At 41.7% G+C, this 18,382-nt stretch overlaps 2 protein-coding genes across 4 annotated transcripts in view; both read left to right on the forward strand.

Moving 5' to 3' along the window:
- The first annotated feature begins 966 nt into the window (after positions 1-966).
- Positions 967-16,079, forward strand: LOC102802370 (GTP:AMP phosphotransferase AK3, mitochondrial-like). The gene is made up of 5 exons (XM_085506248.1): positions 967-1,111; positions 1,656-1,778; positions 13,547-13,719; positions 15,080-15,198; positions 15,814-16,079. Exons 1-5 carry the CDS (start codon positions 967-969, stop codon positions 15,944-15,946), a joined length of 693 nt encoding a protein of 230 aa, XP_085362374.1. The 3' UTR covers positions 15,947-16,079.
- A 1,941-nt stretch (positions 16,080-18,020) lies between these two features.
- The window catches only part of LOC102801891 (uncharacterized), a 54,739-nt gene continuing 54,377 nt past the window's right edge, over positions 18,021-18,382 (forward strand). For all 3 annotated transcript variants that reach the window (XM_078007400.2, XM_085506606.1, XM_085506607.1), the window contains exon 1: positions 18,021-18,356. In XM_078007400.2, coding sequence (XP_077863526.1) covers positions 18,180-18,356 — 177 coding nt within the window. In that variant the 5' untranslated portion in view covers positions 18,021-18,179. The remainder of the gene's footprint in view (positions 18,357-18,382) is intronic.

An 18,382-nucleotide genomic window follows, 5' to 3' on the forward strand; every position in this document is an offset into this window, starting at 1 on the left:
AATTACAAATATATCAATAATTATTACCTAATTTGCATAATCATTTAATTTTCGCTATTTTTCTTTAAGAATTAATCATCGTATTGTAATGAAATTTTGTACATAAGTGTCCGGGACACTAAATAATATCGGGTTGAAATTCATGTATATTATCTAATTTGCATAATAATTATCAAATTATTCACCTTTATCTCAAAAAAACAATTATTGCAGACTTGGTATATAAGTACCAGAGAGTAATGCTGAAGATCTGATAATTAAATTTATTTCTGATAGTATTATAAACTCCAATACTGTGGGTCACATTGTTTTCATGTTGTGCATCTCAAATAACACCCAATATTACGCGTACGTGATATCACCCTTTGGTTCTACGACATAGTTCTAACCATCCCTTCTTTATTCGGTAATCGACACTTTTCTCCTGTCGACAATTCACCAAAAACTAATTAAACTCGCCAGATTCGTGGAATAACATAGTTAGTTAGCAAACGGGTTATACCTCCATGTTCGAATGCTCACCGATTATTCCAAATTGTTACAGAAACCAGTACTATTTAATCCGGTAAATCTCCTTATTCCCATTGGTTAACTCTTATTAAACGGCCCCAAACAGGCCTTCAACTACCATTAGCGTCCCCGTAGCTGTCACGAATGTGGGAATATCGACGTGTTGATTTAAAGGGCGGCAGTCGTCGCACCTCGTCCTCGATATTGGACATATACAACGCGTGTAAAATATATTGTTTATTTACACGAAATTCCAACACGCGCTGCGAGACGACCACCGCGCTTTAAAAGATTGGATTTACGTATCTACAACAAAAATTAACACAACAATGCGAGACGCCAACGTCGTCATTATGCGTGTTCTATGCGCCACGTTGCCATTGCAACGCGCTATGTTCTAGAAGTTGGATTCTCGCATAGATAGCGACTCGGCAGATTACGAGAACGGACATCAACATGCTGATCCGCGTGTTTCGTGCCCTCGTCATTGGTGCCCCGGGCTCGGGAAAGGGAACCATTTCTCGACGTGTCATGAGGGATTTTGGGCTCGCTCATTTGTCCAGTGGCGACTTGTTTCGACAGCACATTATGCGCAAAACGGGTAAGAAAGAGCGTACACCGAGACGCATCTTAGTATCGTCGATATCATTTTATTGTCCATCAATGAAGGTTGGGTTTAAGAGAGATTTTCACGTATTCGAGATGGTGAAGACCCAATCAAACTGTTGCCGATTTGAACGGCATTGCCTTCATCCATATTCCAAGGAGTGACTTTTATATTATCATAAACTGAAAACTCATTATGCGAGAGTACTAGCTACGTGTGTATATAAAACACGATGTACCCGGGGAATGTAGGCTTAGGCAAACCAAAACGCAAAACGGTTACAAACTAGTTATTTTATCTATCTTAAACAATGAAAATAACCCACATCTACAACTCAAACCATAAAAACAGGAAAGCCCGGGTATTCGACTTTCCATACTTCCTATCCCGGCGTTCGCAATTTATTCACGCCTGTTACGTTTATACACAATATTTATTATAATAGATTAATATTAGGTACAATTGACTGTTGACAGTCTAGGACGATAAGTACCACTAAGAATTTAAAAAAATCAAATTATCCTGCATTCAATTTCAGACATAGGAGAGTCTGTTATACAGTACGTCGATAAAGGCGATCTTGTACCAAACCGTATTGTCATTGGTTTAGTATTACACGAGTTAGAAGGCAGGTATTCCAATGTCAGCTATTTGATGGATGGTAAGTAATTAAAACAAAAAAAACGATCTTAATATAGGAAAATGATAAAATGAATTCTTGTCATGTTGAATGACTGTACAATTCAGACAATATCTCTTCATAAGTAATAGGTAGTATTATTATAATTACATGTAATAATATAATGAGGTTATTACGGAGATACCTCAAAGTATGCACGATACAGTACAGCTGGAGTATCGCCCGACGCGCAGCGCAAAATAACGGCACGCTGTAACTTATGGCGTTATGGTGACAGATGTATAATAATTAAGCAATAACCCCCGCCGAAGGCGGGTATACCACGAGATATTGCACAATTCACGACATATATGCACGAGCCGCAGGCGAGTGCATACTGTAAAGGGGGTAATTATTCACTGGGTTTTAATTTAGCTTATTTCGCTGACTGGAAAATGCGCTAAATTAAAACCCAGTGAATATGTAAAATTTAGCATAGAACACATTATCTAAATGACGAAACCGTGAATTTAAAACCCACTGAATATGCCTGAAATGGCAAATCAGTGAAATTTAAACCCAGTGAAAATTAGTCATTTTACAGTATATGGAGTGAATTGTGCAATTGTGCAATATCAAGTGGTATACCCAACTTCGGCGGGGGTTATTGCTATTATATTATACCAGTATATTGACAATTCGATAAAACTTGTAAAAAAAGAGTTTACTTTCATCTACTAAAAGATCATGAATCAACCCGTCTACGCGGATATTTTGAAGCAGAGGCCCGAGCATGCGTAAATGTTTGAAACTGCGCATGCTCGGGCCTCTGCTTCAAAATATCCGCGTAGACGGGTTGATTCATATTGCTCGGGTGTTTCGATTTTCACAGGATTTAACCCGTTTTAGTTCGAATAAAGGAAATGTAAGTCGATCGATAGTTTCTACCGATATCATGCTTGAGTTGTGTGAAGCGGATCGAAATATAATTTGGAAAATCATGTTATTTTCGGGAAGTTTCGATGTCATGGTGTCAACGCTTTCCTACCTTGTGTTATTATATGAGTAGTAGGGGAATGTACCGGCGACTGACTAACTATGCCGATCCCACTTTAGGTTATTTTTTATTAGCCAAGAAACGTTCCGAGCGCCTGTGGGTTCACTGCAATTTTGTCAGCTGCCGCTACCGGACACCGGTTGTTATTGGTGGCATACATTTTTGCCTGTGACTCATAGTTTTTTGCATTTTTATGTCATTGAATCCCTCAATTATATCTTGTACTTAAAGATCATGTTTTCTTTGTTGGAAGTTCGCAATCCATCTCAAAATAACAACATTGAGAACATAGCGTTCTGGCGTTCGTGTAGGCACCTCGCGGTGTTGAGGAACGGTGGTTTAGGTTTGTGTGGCGAACGACTCAATCACCCAACGACCGACGCTCACAACTTGGTCCCACCATTAACAAAAAGCAATATTATAGTTATATAACTTTTCAGATGTTTTTAATTCAGTATTTTTTTCAATATTCTTTCAAAATTCAACCACTATATTCCCCTAAAAATCAAATAATACCGGTTTTATGTATTTCCGTATTAAACCTGTAGTCAATTCATGTTCCAGGGCCACTTGGTTTAGCCGTGCATTAATGCTAAGAAATGAGACATGAGACAGGATTGCCGTTTGAAGTGGGGGAAGTGAATGTCACACTAGGCGTCGTCACGTGTCACCTCATAGTGATCCTCAAAACCACTAAGTGTCATTATGAGGTGGCGACGCATGCTACCCGAGTAACACCTGCCGACTCAGTGGCTCTGCATCTGGCGTCGTAGCGGCCTACCCCATGACAGGAGACGTAGATATATTTGACTCATGTCATGGTAAGGGCAACGTCGTACCTGACCAGAGCCAGCATGCTCTGTGCGGCATTTCCCCACACTGTATTTATTGAAAATAAAATAGCAGAATATCAAAGTTACATATGGATATGAAGATGCAGGGTGGGTGGGTGGTGCGAATTGCGGGATACTAAGTGCATACAGCGAGGCAGCGAGATAGTGTGCTTCGGCAGTGGAAGCATGGGCTAGTTATGCACTAAGGTGTGAATGGTTGAGCGAATGACGCGAGCCCAGGTTAAATGCCAAGGGTTAAGCCGGTGAATTTAAGCCTGATGGACAGGCGGGAGATGTTGAGTTGAGGATTAATGTGAGGGTGTGCCAAGGTCATTTTTTAGCATTAACACTGAATATATCAGTGCATTTAATATCCAAACGATTAATGCTAAGAAATTAGACATGAGACAAGATTGCCGTTTGAAGTGGGGGAAGTGAATGTCACACTAGGCGTCGTCACGTGTCACCTCATAGTGATCCTCAAAACCACTGAGTGTCATTATGAGGTGGCGACGCATGCTACCCGAGTAACACCTGCCGACTCAGTGGCTCTGCATCAGGCGTCGTAGCGGCCGACCCCATGACAGGAGACGTAGATATATTTGACTCATGTCATGGTAAGGGCAATGTCGTACCTGACCAGAGCCAGCATGCTCTGTGCGGCATTTCCCCCAAATTAAAGAGGAGGTGGTGGAATTGAACAATTTGCATGATGTGGTGAGGCAAGCATCGCTTGTTCTAGAATGTGGAGAGCTTGCATGGGATACGAATAAATGGTTACAGAGCAGGAATTACAATATAGTAAAATTAAAAAATTGCGAATAAAAATTGCGAGTGAATAACAATTGAAACAAAAGATCTATAATGTCAATCGGAGACGATTGGTAAATGTAAAAACAATTAGTGTGGATTGAAAGTAAAATACAAGCAGAGCCAGCGAATGAATAGAATGTCTTAATAGCATTGTTCGTAAAACATTGTGAGTTGGTTGGTTTAGTTCTGAGGTTCGGTGTGGTTGGCGAGGATCCTTGGCACTGCATGAAGGGTTTTGGCTGGAGTCTTAATGTAGAGCTGATATGAGTCACTGCGCCAACGTCCAAGGGTCTTGATGAGCCAGTCGGGAAGGTTGGCCTCGGCGGCTGTTGTGGCGGCTCCAGCACGAAAGCTGTGTGATGAGTATTTCTCCACATGTGTACTTGCCTCGATGTATTTATCTCTAGTAGGGTATCGTTTTGCAGATTCCTTTTGAACCGGAGATGCAGGATTATTGATATCCAAGGGTAAGTCCTCCTCATCTGTCAAATCGGTGGTGTTGATTTCATGGTCAATTTTATGGTGGGGAATTCTCTTAAAATGCGAAGAATTGCAAGTTATAGTACGCGTGCCTCTTTTGGCGGAAATCATGCTGCCTTTCCTTTGAATGACTTGGTATGGATCAGTGATGAAAGGAGTCTCGAGTTTTCCTTTTACCGCATTTTTAACGAGTACTGTGTCGCCCTCCTGAATTTCAGATGTAACCGTATTGCGTCGATTGTCAGCATACACTTTCATTTTCTGTTTGGCCTTACTGTCTTGGTGTCTGATTTTATCACTAAGACTTGAGTTATAATACGTTGGTAATTTTATTCTCATTGGTCGTTGAAATATTTCAGTGGCGGGACTTTGACCTGTCGTGCAGTGAGGTGTGGATCGATAATTACGTAGAAATGTGTATATTTCTTGTTTCCACGATTTTCCCTCTGCGTGTGCCGTGCGTATTGCTTTCTCAAGGGTTCTCATAAAGCGTTCGGATTCGCCATTCGCTTCGGGCCAATGCGGTGTGATTCGGCGATGGTGAAACCCTAGGTGATCCGCGAATTGTCTAAACTCGTGGCTTTTGAATGGAGGTCCGTTGTTGGACGTCAAGCTTTTCGGAATTCCATATTCGGAAAATATTTTGTCGAGTTTGGGTATAACTGCTCTGGCGAATGTAGACTTAATTATTTCCACCACTGGGTAACACGAGTAGTTGTCAGTGACTACTAATAAATAGTCCCCTGACGGAAACGGTCCACAAAAATCCAATGCTAATTCCTCCCATGCGTTATCTGGAAGTGGTGTCATTTGTAGGGGTTCCCTGCTGTTTGAGTGTGTTGCCGATTGACAAGCCACACAGCTGTAGACTTTCTCTTCTACTAGTTTATCGATGTTGGGGAACCAGACTTTTTCCCTTAATAATCTCTTTGTTTTTACCACTCCCTGGTGTCCTTCATGTGCGAGATCTATTACGCGGTCTTGTAGCGATTTGGGAATTACAATTTGCGTTCCACACAGAATTACGTCTTCTGTAGATGTTAATGTTAACGTATCTTGCACTTTGTGTAACGAACGAATTATCACTGAATCAATTTCGTTTTGTTCGTTACATTCAGTGTATTTATACCATGTCCCCGTTTTGATGGCTATGGCCGCAGCTTGAAATGTCTTGTCGGCTCTTGTCGCATTCTTAATTTCGTTAAGTGTCAGCGCTTTGGGTGTGGCATGAGTAGTAACGAAGTTTAGGTATTCGTCCGCAACTTTCTGTTCGCGATCTGTCGGTTTGGATTGTGCATTCGGGTGCCTTGACATGTAGACAGCGGGGTTATCTTTCCCGGGTCGATATTTAACTGTATAATCATACTGTTGCATTTTTAGTGTCCATCGCTCAATTCTCGCGGGCGGCTTTGAACCTGGGTTGTTATAAATCCGTTCAAGTGGTTTATGGTCCGTTATCACAGTGAATTGTTTACCGTACACATATAAATGAAATCGTTCTGTTGCCCACGTGACTGCTAGCGCTTCCCTCTCTGTTTGCGAATACCGTTGTTCCACAGGAGTAAGCGATCGACTTGCATAACTGACTACTCGAGGCGGGGTCACACCATGTTTTCCACATTGTGTTAGCATTGCCCCTAATCCTACAGGGCTTGCGTCAACAACAATTTCGGTCTCTTTGTTAGGGTCGAAATAAGCCATTACGGTATCACTAGTTAGACGCTCCTTAATTGATTTCAGCGCATTGTCGTGAATCGCCGTCCATTCCCATGGTGTCCCATCTTTTGTTAATTGACGTAGCGGGTCTGTAATCGTTGCTAGATCAGGTATGAAACGGCTGAAATATGTCACCATCCCCAGTAAACTTCTAACTTCGCTGGCACTTTTCGGAGATTCAGCATTGTGTATAGCTGTCACCTTTTCTGGATCTGGTGATATTCCTTCGGCAGAGAACTTATTGCCATAGAATATCAGATTGGACTTATTAAATTGACATTTTTTCTTATTGAGAGTCAGATTTCTTTCTCTAAGGCGTTGAAACACAGCTCATAGATTCTTGTAGTGATCTTCCTCAGATGTACCATGTACGAGTATATCGTCGCTGACATTTATTGCGCCGGGTATTCCCTCAATAACTTGGCTAATAGCGTTCTGAAATATCTCCGACGCGGATGAAATTCCAAAACTTAGTCGTTTATAGCGACGTAAACCAACATGAGTGCTAAATGTTGTAATATACCGTGACGCGGGTGAAAGTTCGAGTTGATGGTATCCTTGATTTAGATCAAGCTTAGAGAATACCGTAGCTTTGTTTAAATCTTGTATTATATCATCGGTGGTAGGCATTATGTGTCTTTCGCGTTTTACGGCCTTGTTTGGTTGCCGCATGTCCACGCAGATTCGGATATCATCAGGACTTTTTGGTTTAGGTACCACTACAATTGGTGATACCCAAGGAGTCGCTTCATCAACTTTTTCGATGATGCCGTCTTTCTCCATTTCATCTAGTTTCTTTTCCACACGTTTACGAATGTGAAAAGGAATTCGTCGGTGAGGTTGAGCTACTGCCTGTATCGATTCGTCGATGTGCAATTTGACTTGGAAATCTGTCAATTTTCCAACACCCGTGCACAAGTCAGCGTATTCTTGTACCAAACTATCGATATTAGTCTGGCTTTTCACCTGTTTGACTATTTGTATCAGTCCGAGATCTTCCGCTGTTTGGAAACTTAACAATGAGCCACCGATTTCCCCATTGCGTTTAACAACATATATATTCACATGTGATATTTTTCTCGGCCCAGCGGATGTCTTACATTCGATGTCAGTCACAAAATTACCGAGAGTTTCAAGCGGAGTAGAACTTTTGTACGGGAATATCTGCATATTGGTCGGGCGTAACGTAACCTCGTGTTTAATACTTTCGAAGTCATGTTCGTCTATTATATTAATCGCAGCCCCAGTATCGATTAAAAACTGTATAGTCTTACTTCGTATTTTAATGTCCGTTGTTGGGCATTTGGTAGTTGTCGCGTTTATCGATGCCGTACGTATTCCAAATACATATCCTTTGTCCGATTCGCAGCTTGAATCGGTGTCGACGCCGGTGTCAAACGCGACTCGCCGTACTGATTGTCGAAACTGTTTGCCCCTTGTAGCTTCTCCCTTTGATTTTGTTCTACACACTTTAGCGTAGTGGCCAAGTTTACCACATGCGTTGCATTTTTTTCCTTTAGCAGGGCACGTACCAGTGTGAGGATATTTGCCATCGCAAAAGTAACATCGCGTTTTCTTTGGCTTGTCTTGTCGTGGTTTACCGCGTTTTGGTCTAACATACTGACGAATAGCGTTAACCGACGATGATTGCGTATTATTTTCCATGTCGGCAGCTTGCGATTCCGATACTTCGAGCGATCTTGCGAAGTCAAGTAAACCCTTTAAATTCATATCCTCTCTCAGTGCACGTCGCCGCAATCGTTGAGATGTGCAGTGTTCAATTATTTGAGTGCATATTTCTTCATCCGGATTGGCGTATTCACATGTTGCCGCGAGTTCCTGCAATCTGGCGTGATATTGATCTGTAGACTCTCCGGAATTTTGCTTTGTTTGACGAAATATATGTCTCTCATACGATTTCGTTCGTCTTGGATTAAATCGTTCATTCAATGCTTTGATGAGCTTGTCAACGTCGTCGTCTTCGCCTCTCTTTTCTTTCGGAATAGCTTTGACTTCCCTTCTAACCTCTAGTCCGGCGTAGTGGACAAGTAGAGCACGTTGTCTCTTCTTACTGTCGATACCACATGCAACCATTAGATTCTGAAAACCTTCCAGCCACTCTTCCCATCTTTTCCCACAGGAACTTGGGTCCTCGTGAACTTGGAATGATTCATAATGTGGAATAGATCCTCCTTCCATTATGAGTTTGATTCGGTGGATTCTTGTAATCCGTGGATCCTTGTCGCCAGTGTAATGTTTGTATGGTAACAGTAAGGAATAGACGAGACACGGTGTTATTCAGTTGACTACTAACTTTATTACTTAAAAGTACAGATATTGATTACATAGGAAGTGTGGGTAGTTCATTGACATGTGACGTATCACAGATGGTATTCAAGGATAACGATGTATACGTATTTGTTTATAAAGCAAGATACTTAACTACATTACAGTAAGCTCGAACTGCGCAAACCGAGGAGCCAGATGAGGCTATGGTCAGTGTGTGGCCACGCCGAAATGGATCATTTTTGGCTGCTTTGATGTTGACGGTGATTGCGCTACCAAGATTGACATCGGATCGGAGAAGCGTGCGTTCGCGGTCAAATGTTGTTTTCGTCGGAGAGGCAAATTCGCTCACTCGAAGAAACCTGAAGAAGGCCATGGTGAATGCGGCCCATAACATCAGTATGTCTGTTACATCCATATTGATGCAGCAGCGCAACTGATTTTTTAGTGTTCTCATTAATTGAATGGTTATCAGTAATCGTGTAGCCGTAGGGTCACCAATTTGTTTCTTGATGCCTTGGAGTGTGCGAAGCAGTAGATGATCCTCTGGAAACTCTGGGTAGCCCATCTCTGTGTGCTGTCGTAGGATGGCGGCGAGGTATACTTTGATTGTTTTATACGTTAGTGAGAGCGACGCAAGGTGTGTGACGAAGAGGATGGCAGAGCGGCGTGTGACTGGTAGCGGGACGAGACCATAGTTGTGACAGAAGTTGTAATATCTTGTCTGCCCTGACTGATATGTGCGACGTGTTGAGGTGGCAATGCTGTTAGTGATATAGAACGACGCTTGGTTTTCGAGTACTTTCATCGCGTGGACTGAGATAGGATGGTGTGAATGTTCCCAGGGTTGAAGACATCTGGTACTATGACTGGCGATTTCTCGGCTTGTGGTGCCAGTTGGTGGAAGCGGTGGATCTGCAATCGAGAGAGAGCATCTGCAAGTGAGTTATAAGTTCCTGCAATGTGAGTTACCATTATGTGAAAGTTGCCTAGGGCAGATATGTAGAAAATCTGTCGAACAAGTGTCATAATGTGTGCGCAATGTGATGACTCCCTTTCCCAAATACTGACAACCGATGAGTTGTCACAATGAAACATGATGCGTCTTCCATGCCATTGATGTCCCCAAATTAGACAGGAGAGGTAGATGGGAAAAAGTTCTTTCCATGCAATGGAAAGTGGTGGTTAGTGATGCAGTGTAATAGGCCATGGGAGTGAGAACCATTGACTATTGAAGGAAGCTCCACAGCCTATCGTTGCTGATGCGTCAGTATACAAATGCATGTCGGGTGCAGCCGTCCATGTGGGTTGGAGGAATGATGCAGTGCCGTTCCAGGATGGGAGGAAGTTGCACCACCGTGTAACGTCCAGCCTGAATTCGTCTGACAGGTTGATGATTTGAGTGAGATGTGGTGTTGTTGTGGATAAGTCAATCATGTGTCTGAGAAAAATGCGGCCGGCTGGAATACATTTGCATGCAAAGCTCAGGGTGCCGATGAGGGAGAGGAGTTGACGCTTGGTACATGACTGTCGGTTGAGCCACTTCGGTAGCGTTGTGGTGAGATCGGTCATTTTTTCGCTTGGTAGCCTCATGACCATGGCGTTGCTGTCAAGTTCGATGCCAAGAAATGTCAGTGTTGTGGCGGGGCCCTCGATTTTTCCTTCTGCGATGTGTACGCCCAGATGGTTGCATGTGTTGAGCATGATGTCTTTTATGTGCCGACACTTACCAGTGTTAGGTGGGCCTACCGCGAAGAAGTCATCAAGGTAGTGTAGCAGGTCTTTGGTATTGGCTCGGCGTTGTATTATCCATTCAATGGCTGTTGCGATTCTGTTGAACAGGTATGGTGCTGATCGTAGGCCAAAAGGTAGGACTCTATCAAAGAAGTAGAAGCCCTGCCACTTGTAACAGAGGAGATGCCAGTCTACTTTTCTAACCGGGCACAATCGAAATGCATGCTTGATGTCGATCTTGGCCATTTGTGAACCAGGACCATGCTTCATGATGAGTGCTACTGCGTCGTCTACTGTGGAATAGGACAATGAGTAATGGTGTTTGTTGATGAAAGTGTTTACGCTGTCACCAGTTGGTTGTGATAAGTCCATGATAAGACGTGTTCCGCCATTCTTTTTTGTGCGGGCACCTAGGGAGTTGACCACCAGATTTGTGAATGGTGGTTCTTTGAAGGGGCCGATGGCATGTCCTAGCTTGATTTCCTTCATGATTGCTTCTGTTATAACTGTTGGGTTGGATGTTGCAGTTTTAGCATTGCGAGTGTATCGTTGATGGTGATGACCGGTGAAGCCAAGGTTTGCGCCTGGAGAGATGTCGAGTAGAATTGCTGAGACGAAGTGTTTGTCTGGGTGGTGATGCAGTTCGTTAGCAAAGTTCTTCAGGTTAAGCGGTGTTGTTGGAAACGTGGTATTTATCACGTTGGTGGATATTGTCGTTTGGCCGAAAGGGCTGCAAGGCCCTGCTGTTTGGTCTTGTGAGAAATGGCTGCTGCTGTGCTGCTTCTGGCCGATGGAATGACGCAGGATGATCTGACCCGCCACAGGTGCTGCAAATGTGTTGACGACTGTGTGGGCATGGTGTTGTGCGTACTCCCCTATTGAATTTTTTGCAAATGTAGTCGTTATTGGAAAGTTGGCTATGGTTTTGTGGCTGGATGAAATTGTTTTGGGTGATGGTTGTTTTGCCTCGTAGTGCTGGACATTCTTGCCTAGTGTGGCCCCGTTGCCTACACTCGTAGCAGAGTGGTAGTAGTTGATGTGGGTGCTGCTGAAAGTAGGTATAGTCCATAGCTGGGTCAGGTACGCTCCAATTGCGGACATTTGGGTAGCGGGATACGTCTTCACGAAAAGCCTTATCGTATGCGAGCCATGCTTCAGGTTTGTAGATGTCTGATTTCTCGCCAATGAATCGAATATAATTGATGAGGTGCACTGCTTCTTGCGGAAAATAGAAGGCACGATAGGCTGCAAATGATCCAAATGCAGACAGCCAGCTTCCTAGCGTGTTAATGGACTTGAGTTTACTTTGAGAGGCGACTGTAGCAACGGTTGGGTTGTCGGGGTCCAATTCGAAACTTGTAGAAATCGGTGGGGCATAGTTTGGTCGGTGGTTGTCGGGATGCAGTGTAGAAAGGTTAATGAACTTACCCCAATTTGCAAGTGCGTTCAGCGTTGATTGTTCTACGTATGGTAGGTGGAGCTCTGGAGGTGGAACTGATGGTAGAACACTGATTGGTGGTCCGGAGTTGTAGTTGTAGTTGTAGACTGGGAGGGTTCGGCTGATGTCTGTATAGTCGGTTCCAATGCCGGTATTGACGTTAATGGGAGCCGCCATGTTGTTAGAGTGTTGAAAGCCGGATGCGGATGTTGGTGCGCCGCCAGTGGCTGAGATTGGTTGAGTAATGGTGGTTAGATTGTTTATCGTTTGCGCTGGGTGTCCTGTTGCGGTTTGTCCTGTCGTCGCTGGTGCTGTGGCGTGGGTGAGGTCGATAAAATTCATTGTTGAAGCTGGAGACAATAAATTTTGGGGTGGTTGATTCAGTTGTGTGTCGACGGTTGGGTTTTTTTGAGCGAGTGGTTCAGCTGCAGACTGTTGGTTTTGTACACGAACTATCAAAGCCTCGAGGTCTTGCATGGACATAGTAACAGTATTCGATGCATTTGGAGTGTTGTTGTCTTTGTTTGGTTGTAGAGACTGCGCTGGTGACGGTTGATCTCCGGCGATCTGAGTCTGTGGTGTGGTTGGAAGTGGTGCGTTGGCGGCTGATCGTGCTGCCGTTGCTCGGCGTTGACATGTTGTGGTAGGTTGACTAGTTGTAACATCGTCGTTGATAAAGCGTGCTGGGCGTTTTGACGATCTCTTCTTTCTTGCTGGAGCCATTGTTGGAAGTACGGAAAGCGATTTTGCGAATTGCGAATTGCGGGATACTAAGTGCATACAGCGAGGCAGCGAGATAGTGTGCTTCGGCAGTGGAAGCATGGGCTAGTTATGCACTAAGGTGTGAATGGTTGAGCGAATGACGCGAGCCCAGGTTAAATGCCAAGGGTTAAGCCGGTGAATTTAAGCCTGATGGACAGGCGGGAGATGTCGAGTTGAGGATTAATGTGAGGGTGTGCCAAGGTCATTTTTTAGCATTAACACTGAATATATCAGTGCCTTTAATATCCAAACGATTATCAGCCAATATACCATGGATTGCATATGCAAATTTTGTGTTTGGACCAATCAAATCAATGGATTAACACCATCAATATACTGGTATAATATAATACAGAATACACGACAGGCGTGCGTGAATCGGACCGACGCACACGTATGACACTAAATAAATTTCGTATAATAGTAAATAGTAGCCTATCAAGGTCGCATGAGTTGCGCCCTCCGCGGTGATCTGATGCCGTTCGGCTGGCGAGGGCGCTACTCGCGCCTATTAAAGTAAATAACAATTATTGTACAGTATTGAGGTACACGCGCTACTATACGTCAAAAGGGACCCGTACACGAACACGACACTACTACTGGTCAGTAAACAGTACACAAATATAACACTGAGTAACTAAATCTTCCAATTTTGAAATACTTGTTTGGTTTTCGTTTTATTCCTGGACAGGTTTCCCGCGTATATTAAGCCAAGCAGAAGCTTTAAATCTAAGCCAGCCGATAGACTCAGTGATCAATTTACGAGTGCCATTTGACGTCATTATTGAGAGATTGGAAAGCCGATGGATTCATCCACGTAGCGGAACAGTATACAACCTACTGTGGAATCCGCCAAAAGTCATGGTGAGTCTGGAATACGCCCCCCCCCCCCGGGGGGGGGGGTACGGGGGGGTGTACTCCTAGTCAGACCTAGTACCAATGTTAAAGTATAGCATTTTAAAAAACCCTCTAAACACGTACTTATTTTTGTGAAATCCCTCTTTTCAAGTGCAGAAACTTAAAATAGATAAAAATCATACTGTTTCCAAGTTGAGGTAACATGACATGGTATACGCGTCAAATAACTAAATAACATCCCATTTATGCGTTTTTTTTTTACTTCAGCTTGCGTACCATGTTTTATTCAGAGATCCCCCCCCCCCATTCGTCACAGAGATCATGTGATTAAGTCTCGTGGGCAGTAATATTCGTTAGGTCACGGTGTCATCGAAAATAGCGTCACTTCCGCCACGCGTGAATACAATCACTAAGTCAAACTATGGCCTTTCCCAATCATTCGCAAACACGACAACTAAAATATGTCCTCAATGTATAAGTTCCACGAAATAAGGTCAAACAGACTACCTGAAAGGGGCGTTCTTCAAGTCAACCGTAGATAAATCACCATAGACCCTCCCCGTGATCATAGCAGTAATATTTGGCATTTAATGAAAATTTATTGTCCGCTTTTGGAAAACTTCCTGCCAAAATAAGATTCGAGGGATGTCAAGCCCTCCTCGTGTGGGATTATATTAGAATAAAAGGATGATACATCAAAAAGAATGGAGCTATGATGTTTTGACATGCCTAGAAAATTGCTCAGAACATTAGTGGTACATGTTATGTAAGAAGGCAACGTTTTCGCTAGCTCTCGCAAGGGATGATAATCGAAGTGAGATACATTTAGGGTGAATTATCAGCCGAGACAACAGGTTTATCAGGGGCATTAAGCTTATCATGGATTTGGGGTAAAATATAAAAAGTACTGGAGTTCTGGCCTTCTTACTTATCGATCGAACGATCGATTAATTTGATAGCGTAATAGATGTTCACTGGTGGGATCAGTGGACAAACTCTTGTAATGATTAGTATATCTCAAAATATTATGGATTTTATCTCTATTTTATGGAACGTGATTTATTTTGTCCATATAATTAACCACAACAGATGTTTGCCCGCGTTGTCGTCATTTCTTATTTTGATGCTAAAAAAAGCTCGAGTTAAAGCCAAGGCTCTCACACATGATTTAATATTTTTTTTGAATAAAACGGTTTGGTAAAAAAATGTTATTACACTTTCAGTTTTACTTGGGATTTAGTGTCCAGCCGTTGGCGTATTCATTTCATGCCAACATCGTTTTGTGACCTTATTTCTTTTTTAACCTTTTGTAAAATTACAGCCCTGGACCGTCTTGTATTCTTACATTTGTCTGTTATGCTTTTAGGGGATTGATGACGTCACTGGAGAACAACTGGTCCAGCGACAAGACGATAAACCTGACACTGTGCGACAGAGATTGAATAGCTACGAACAACAAATAACGCCTGTTTTGGAATTCTATCGGTATGTCGATGTACAACGCCATCACGAGTTGAAACTTGTAATGTGGAACACTTTTGTTTTTTTTCTTCACATCTCAGACAACAGTATTACCCGAATACATATGTTGTATCTTGGAAACAGACATGTTCAAAAACAAAAACAAATTGTATCCCAATTATAGGACAGAACGTTTTAAATGATGCAATTACTTATATACTTATAATTCGACGGAAAATAAACGTATTGAAACAAATAATATTAAATATCCCAACTAGTACTACAAATGACCCCATCAATAAACCATGCATCAGGCGCTATTACAGCCGAGTATAAAACAAAATAAAACTACAATTTACAAATAATACACTTATAAGTATTGAAAGTTTAATTTTATATTAAATGTTCGTAAATGTAAATGTTTTTGCGGATGTTATACCACTCTTTAGTTGGTTGCACAATAATAGCACTGGGTACCTGAACGAGTGTAAACCACACTGATATTCATTCAAGTACTAACTGGGACAGTTCTAATAATATATGGGTCTGATTCGATCACGATCCTGTTTGCACAGCGACCTCTATATTCGAATGTCTTTAAACTATACAGTGAACGATAATATGTGTTTTACTTTTCAGAGACAAGGGCATACTGAAGACGTTTGACGGCACTGGAAGCGACACAGTCTGGCCATTAGTGTGCGAATACTTGCTTACCAAAGTACCACGAAATATATGCTTACCAAAATACCACGGCTACACAGAACAATAACAAGATGACGTCAAATTGAAGATATTTTATTACAAATCACAACCTCAGACACACGACCGCTCTTGGTTTGAAATGATGATAAAAAAAGAAAAAGAAAATAAATAAAAATTAGTAATTGTTGTTGTCAAATTTACATCATTACTGTTACGACCATCATGATACATGATACACAAAACGTAATATTGTAATAGCATTTGCAGGCCTAAAACTGCATTCCACCGAGCCTTCAAAAGTGTAAGCATTTTTATACCAAGTAAATAACATCTATACATAAACCGCATTGCAAATGAAAGCCAACATGTACTGCGTGCGTGATTCCAAGCAATGCTCACGCACAGCGCGTAGTAACCGGAACGTTTTCCCTCGGCCGCCCGACATCTCTTAATAAGAATGCTTAATACTGGTAACTGAGCTTATTAGAGGGCAAGGGGTATAGCTGGTACAGATTACAGGAAATAAAAGACATTTTACGTTTTTACAAAAAATAAAATGAAAGTTCCATTTACATTACAAAACGTTTTTTTTTTTTTTTTTTTTTGTTTTTTTTTTTTACATTTTACGTGTTTTAAAATATATTTGATAATTTGTGATTAAGAATCAAAATTGGAAATTGCGTACGGATGACGACAATTAATGTGGAAAATGCTTTATACGCTTACAAAAATTAATATCTTTGTACAAATTACGGACGAATAAAATACTGTAAAAAGATTAATTATTCACTGGGTTTTAATTTTTCTTATTTCGCTGACTGGAAATGCGTTAAATTTAGCATAGAACACATTACCTAAATGATAAAACCGTGAATTTAAAACCCACTGAATATGCCTGAAATGGTAAATCAGCGAAATTTAAACCCAGTGAAAATTAGTCATTTTACAGTAGCTGATTGCGTTTTACACCTTGCCCACGAATTTACGATTTTTATTTAAATTACATTATTACGGAAATAAAAACAATTGATATTATTATGTACAGAAAACGTGAAACCCGGAAGTGAAAGTCAAAAGTAATGGTGCAGCCTCATAACAGTGAAAGTACTGAGAAATAATTGTAAATCAAAGTGAACATGTACAGCGTTTATACCAAATAAAGACGAGCATTCGATTTAACTACAGTGGTTTTAATATTATTTAATTTGTTTAATGTAATATCACAATCCTTTTGGTCTCCGTAGAAACAATTTAACAATATTTACGTGGGATTTCGATTATATATTCCCCATATAGATACCTAGAAATTTGAATAACAGGGTCAATTTCATTACCATGCCAGTGTCCTCAATTGATAATTTATGTATATCCCCCCTCCTAGATACTGGTCTTAAAGAGACATTCCCACTTGTGTGCGGTAACACCCCGGGCCCAGGCCAACATATACACCATCAAATATTGAGATTGTGGATATATATTGAGAAAGTAACTGTGGAATAAGAATAAAAAGAGGCCTCCTAAAATAAGCCAGACTTGTAAACAAAAGACATTCACCGAAGAGGATGTGTCTTTAAAGGTTAGTCCAGAGAATGTGACCCTCCAGTACATTAAAAATAGAATATGTTGGAAAGTAAGAGCAACATATTATCTTTTAGTTAAAGCAGCATCATTTCAACACAATTTTTGTTTTTAGCTTGTTTTGAGAGTAATGACTTTCCAAGTTGGAGTGCAATTTTAAATATAAATATCATTGATATATTGGGATGTGTTAATTATGTCGTTGCTAAGAGTGATAAACAAGTTAAAATCATTTCAGGGGGAACGACAACGAGCATTTGTCTTTCAAGTTGTCTTAGCTTCCTGTCCATCGTCTTTGATACTCCGCCAGGACAAAGGCCCAGCCCCGGTGGACCGTCTCACTTTGATAGAGGGTAGTGCTTTGCATTTTTTCCTTGCAGTATGCTTCGAACATTAGTCAACTACTTGCATCAATGATAAATATATTCCATTAATTATTACTAGCTCGCGTAATATTATTGTATTGTAACAGCACCATAAATCACAACTGTGTTATATCCCTCTCAATAGACACCCATCGCCCCTTCTTATAATGAAGCAGTCCGTGACCCCATACTTTGATTCGATACATTCAACACGACGGAACGCGGTATTGGTGTCTGTTGTCCCGTGGAAAGCTATCCGTTAGTTTCAACAAATTACACCAGTTTGGTCACGGCAACTTACACAGAACACAGGAAAATGTAAGAGGCTGTGGTGTCGTGCAGCGGATTTTCTTCCCAATGAGTCAATTCCCAACACTGTGTGTTGTTAACTACGACGATGACTTGCCCCGACGAAAGTTTCGATATTCGTCGTCTTCGCCGAAATCAAGCAGTCGAGATGTGAGCACGACGCTTTCACAGTACGATGTGCCGTATTATAGTAGTTCCGTGACGAGAACAGAAACGACAGTACCGGTAAGCACATGTAGACAATAGTTGTG

Source organism: Saccoglossus kowalevskii, chromosome 12 (assembly GCF_978046115.1).
Source record: "Saccoglossus kowalevskii chromosome 12, keSacKowa6.1, whole genome shotgun sequence".
Lineage (NCBI taxonomy): Eukaryota > Metazoa > Hemichordata > Enteropneusta > Harrimaniidae > Saccoglossus > Saccoglossus kowalevskii.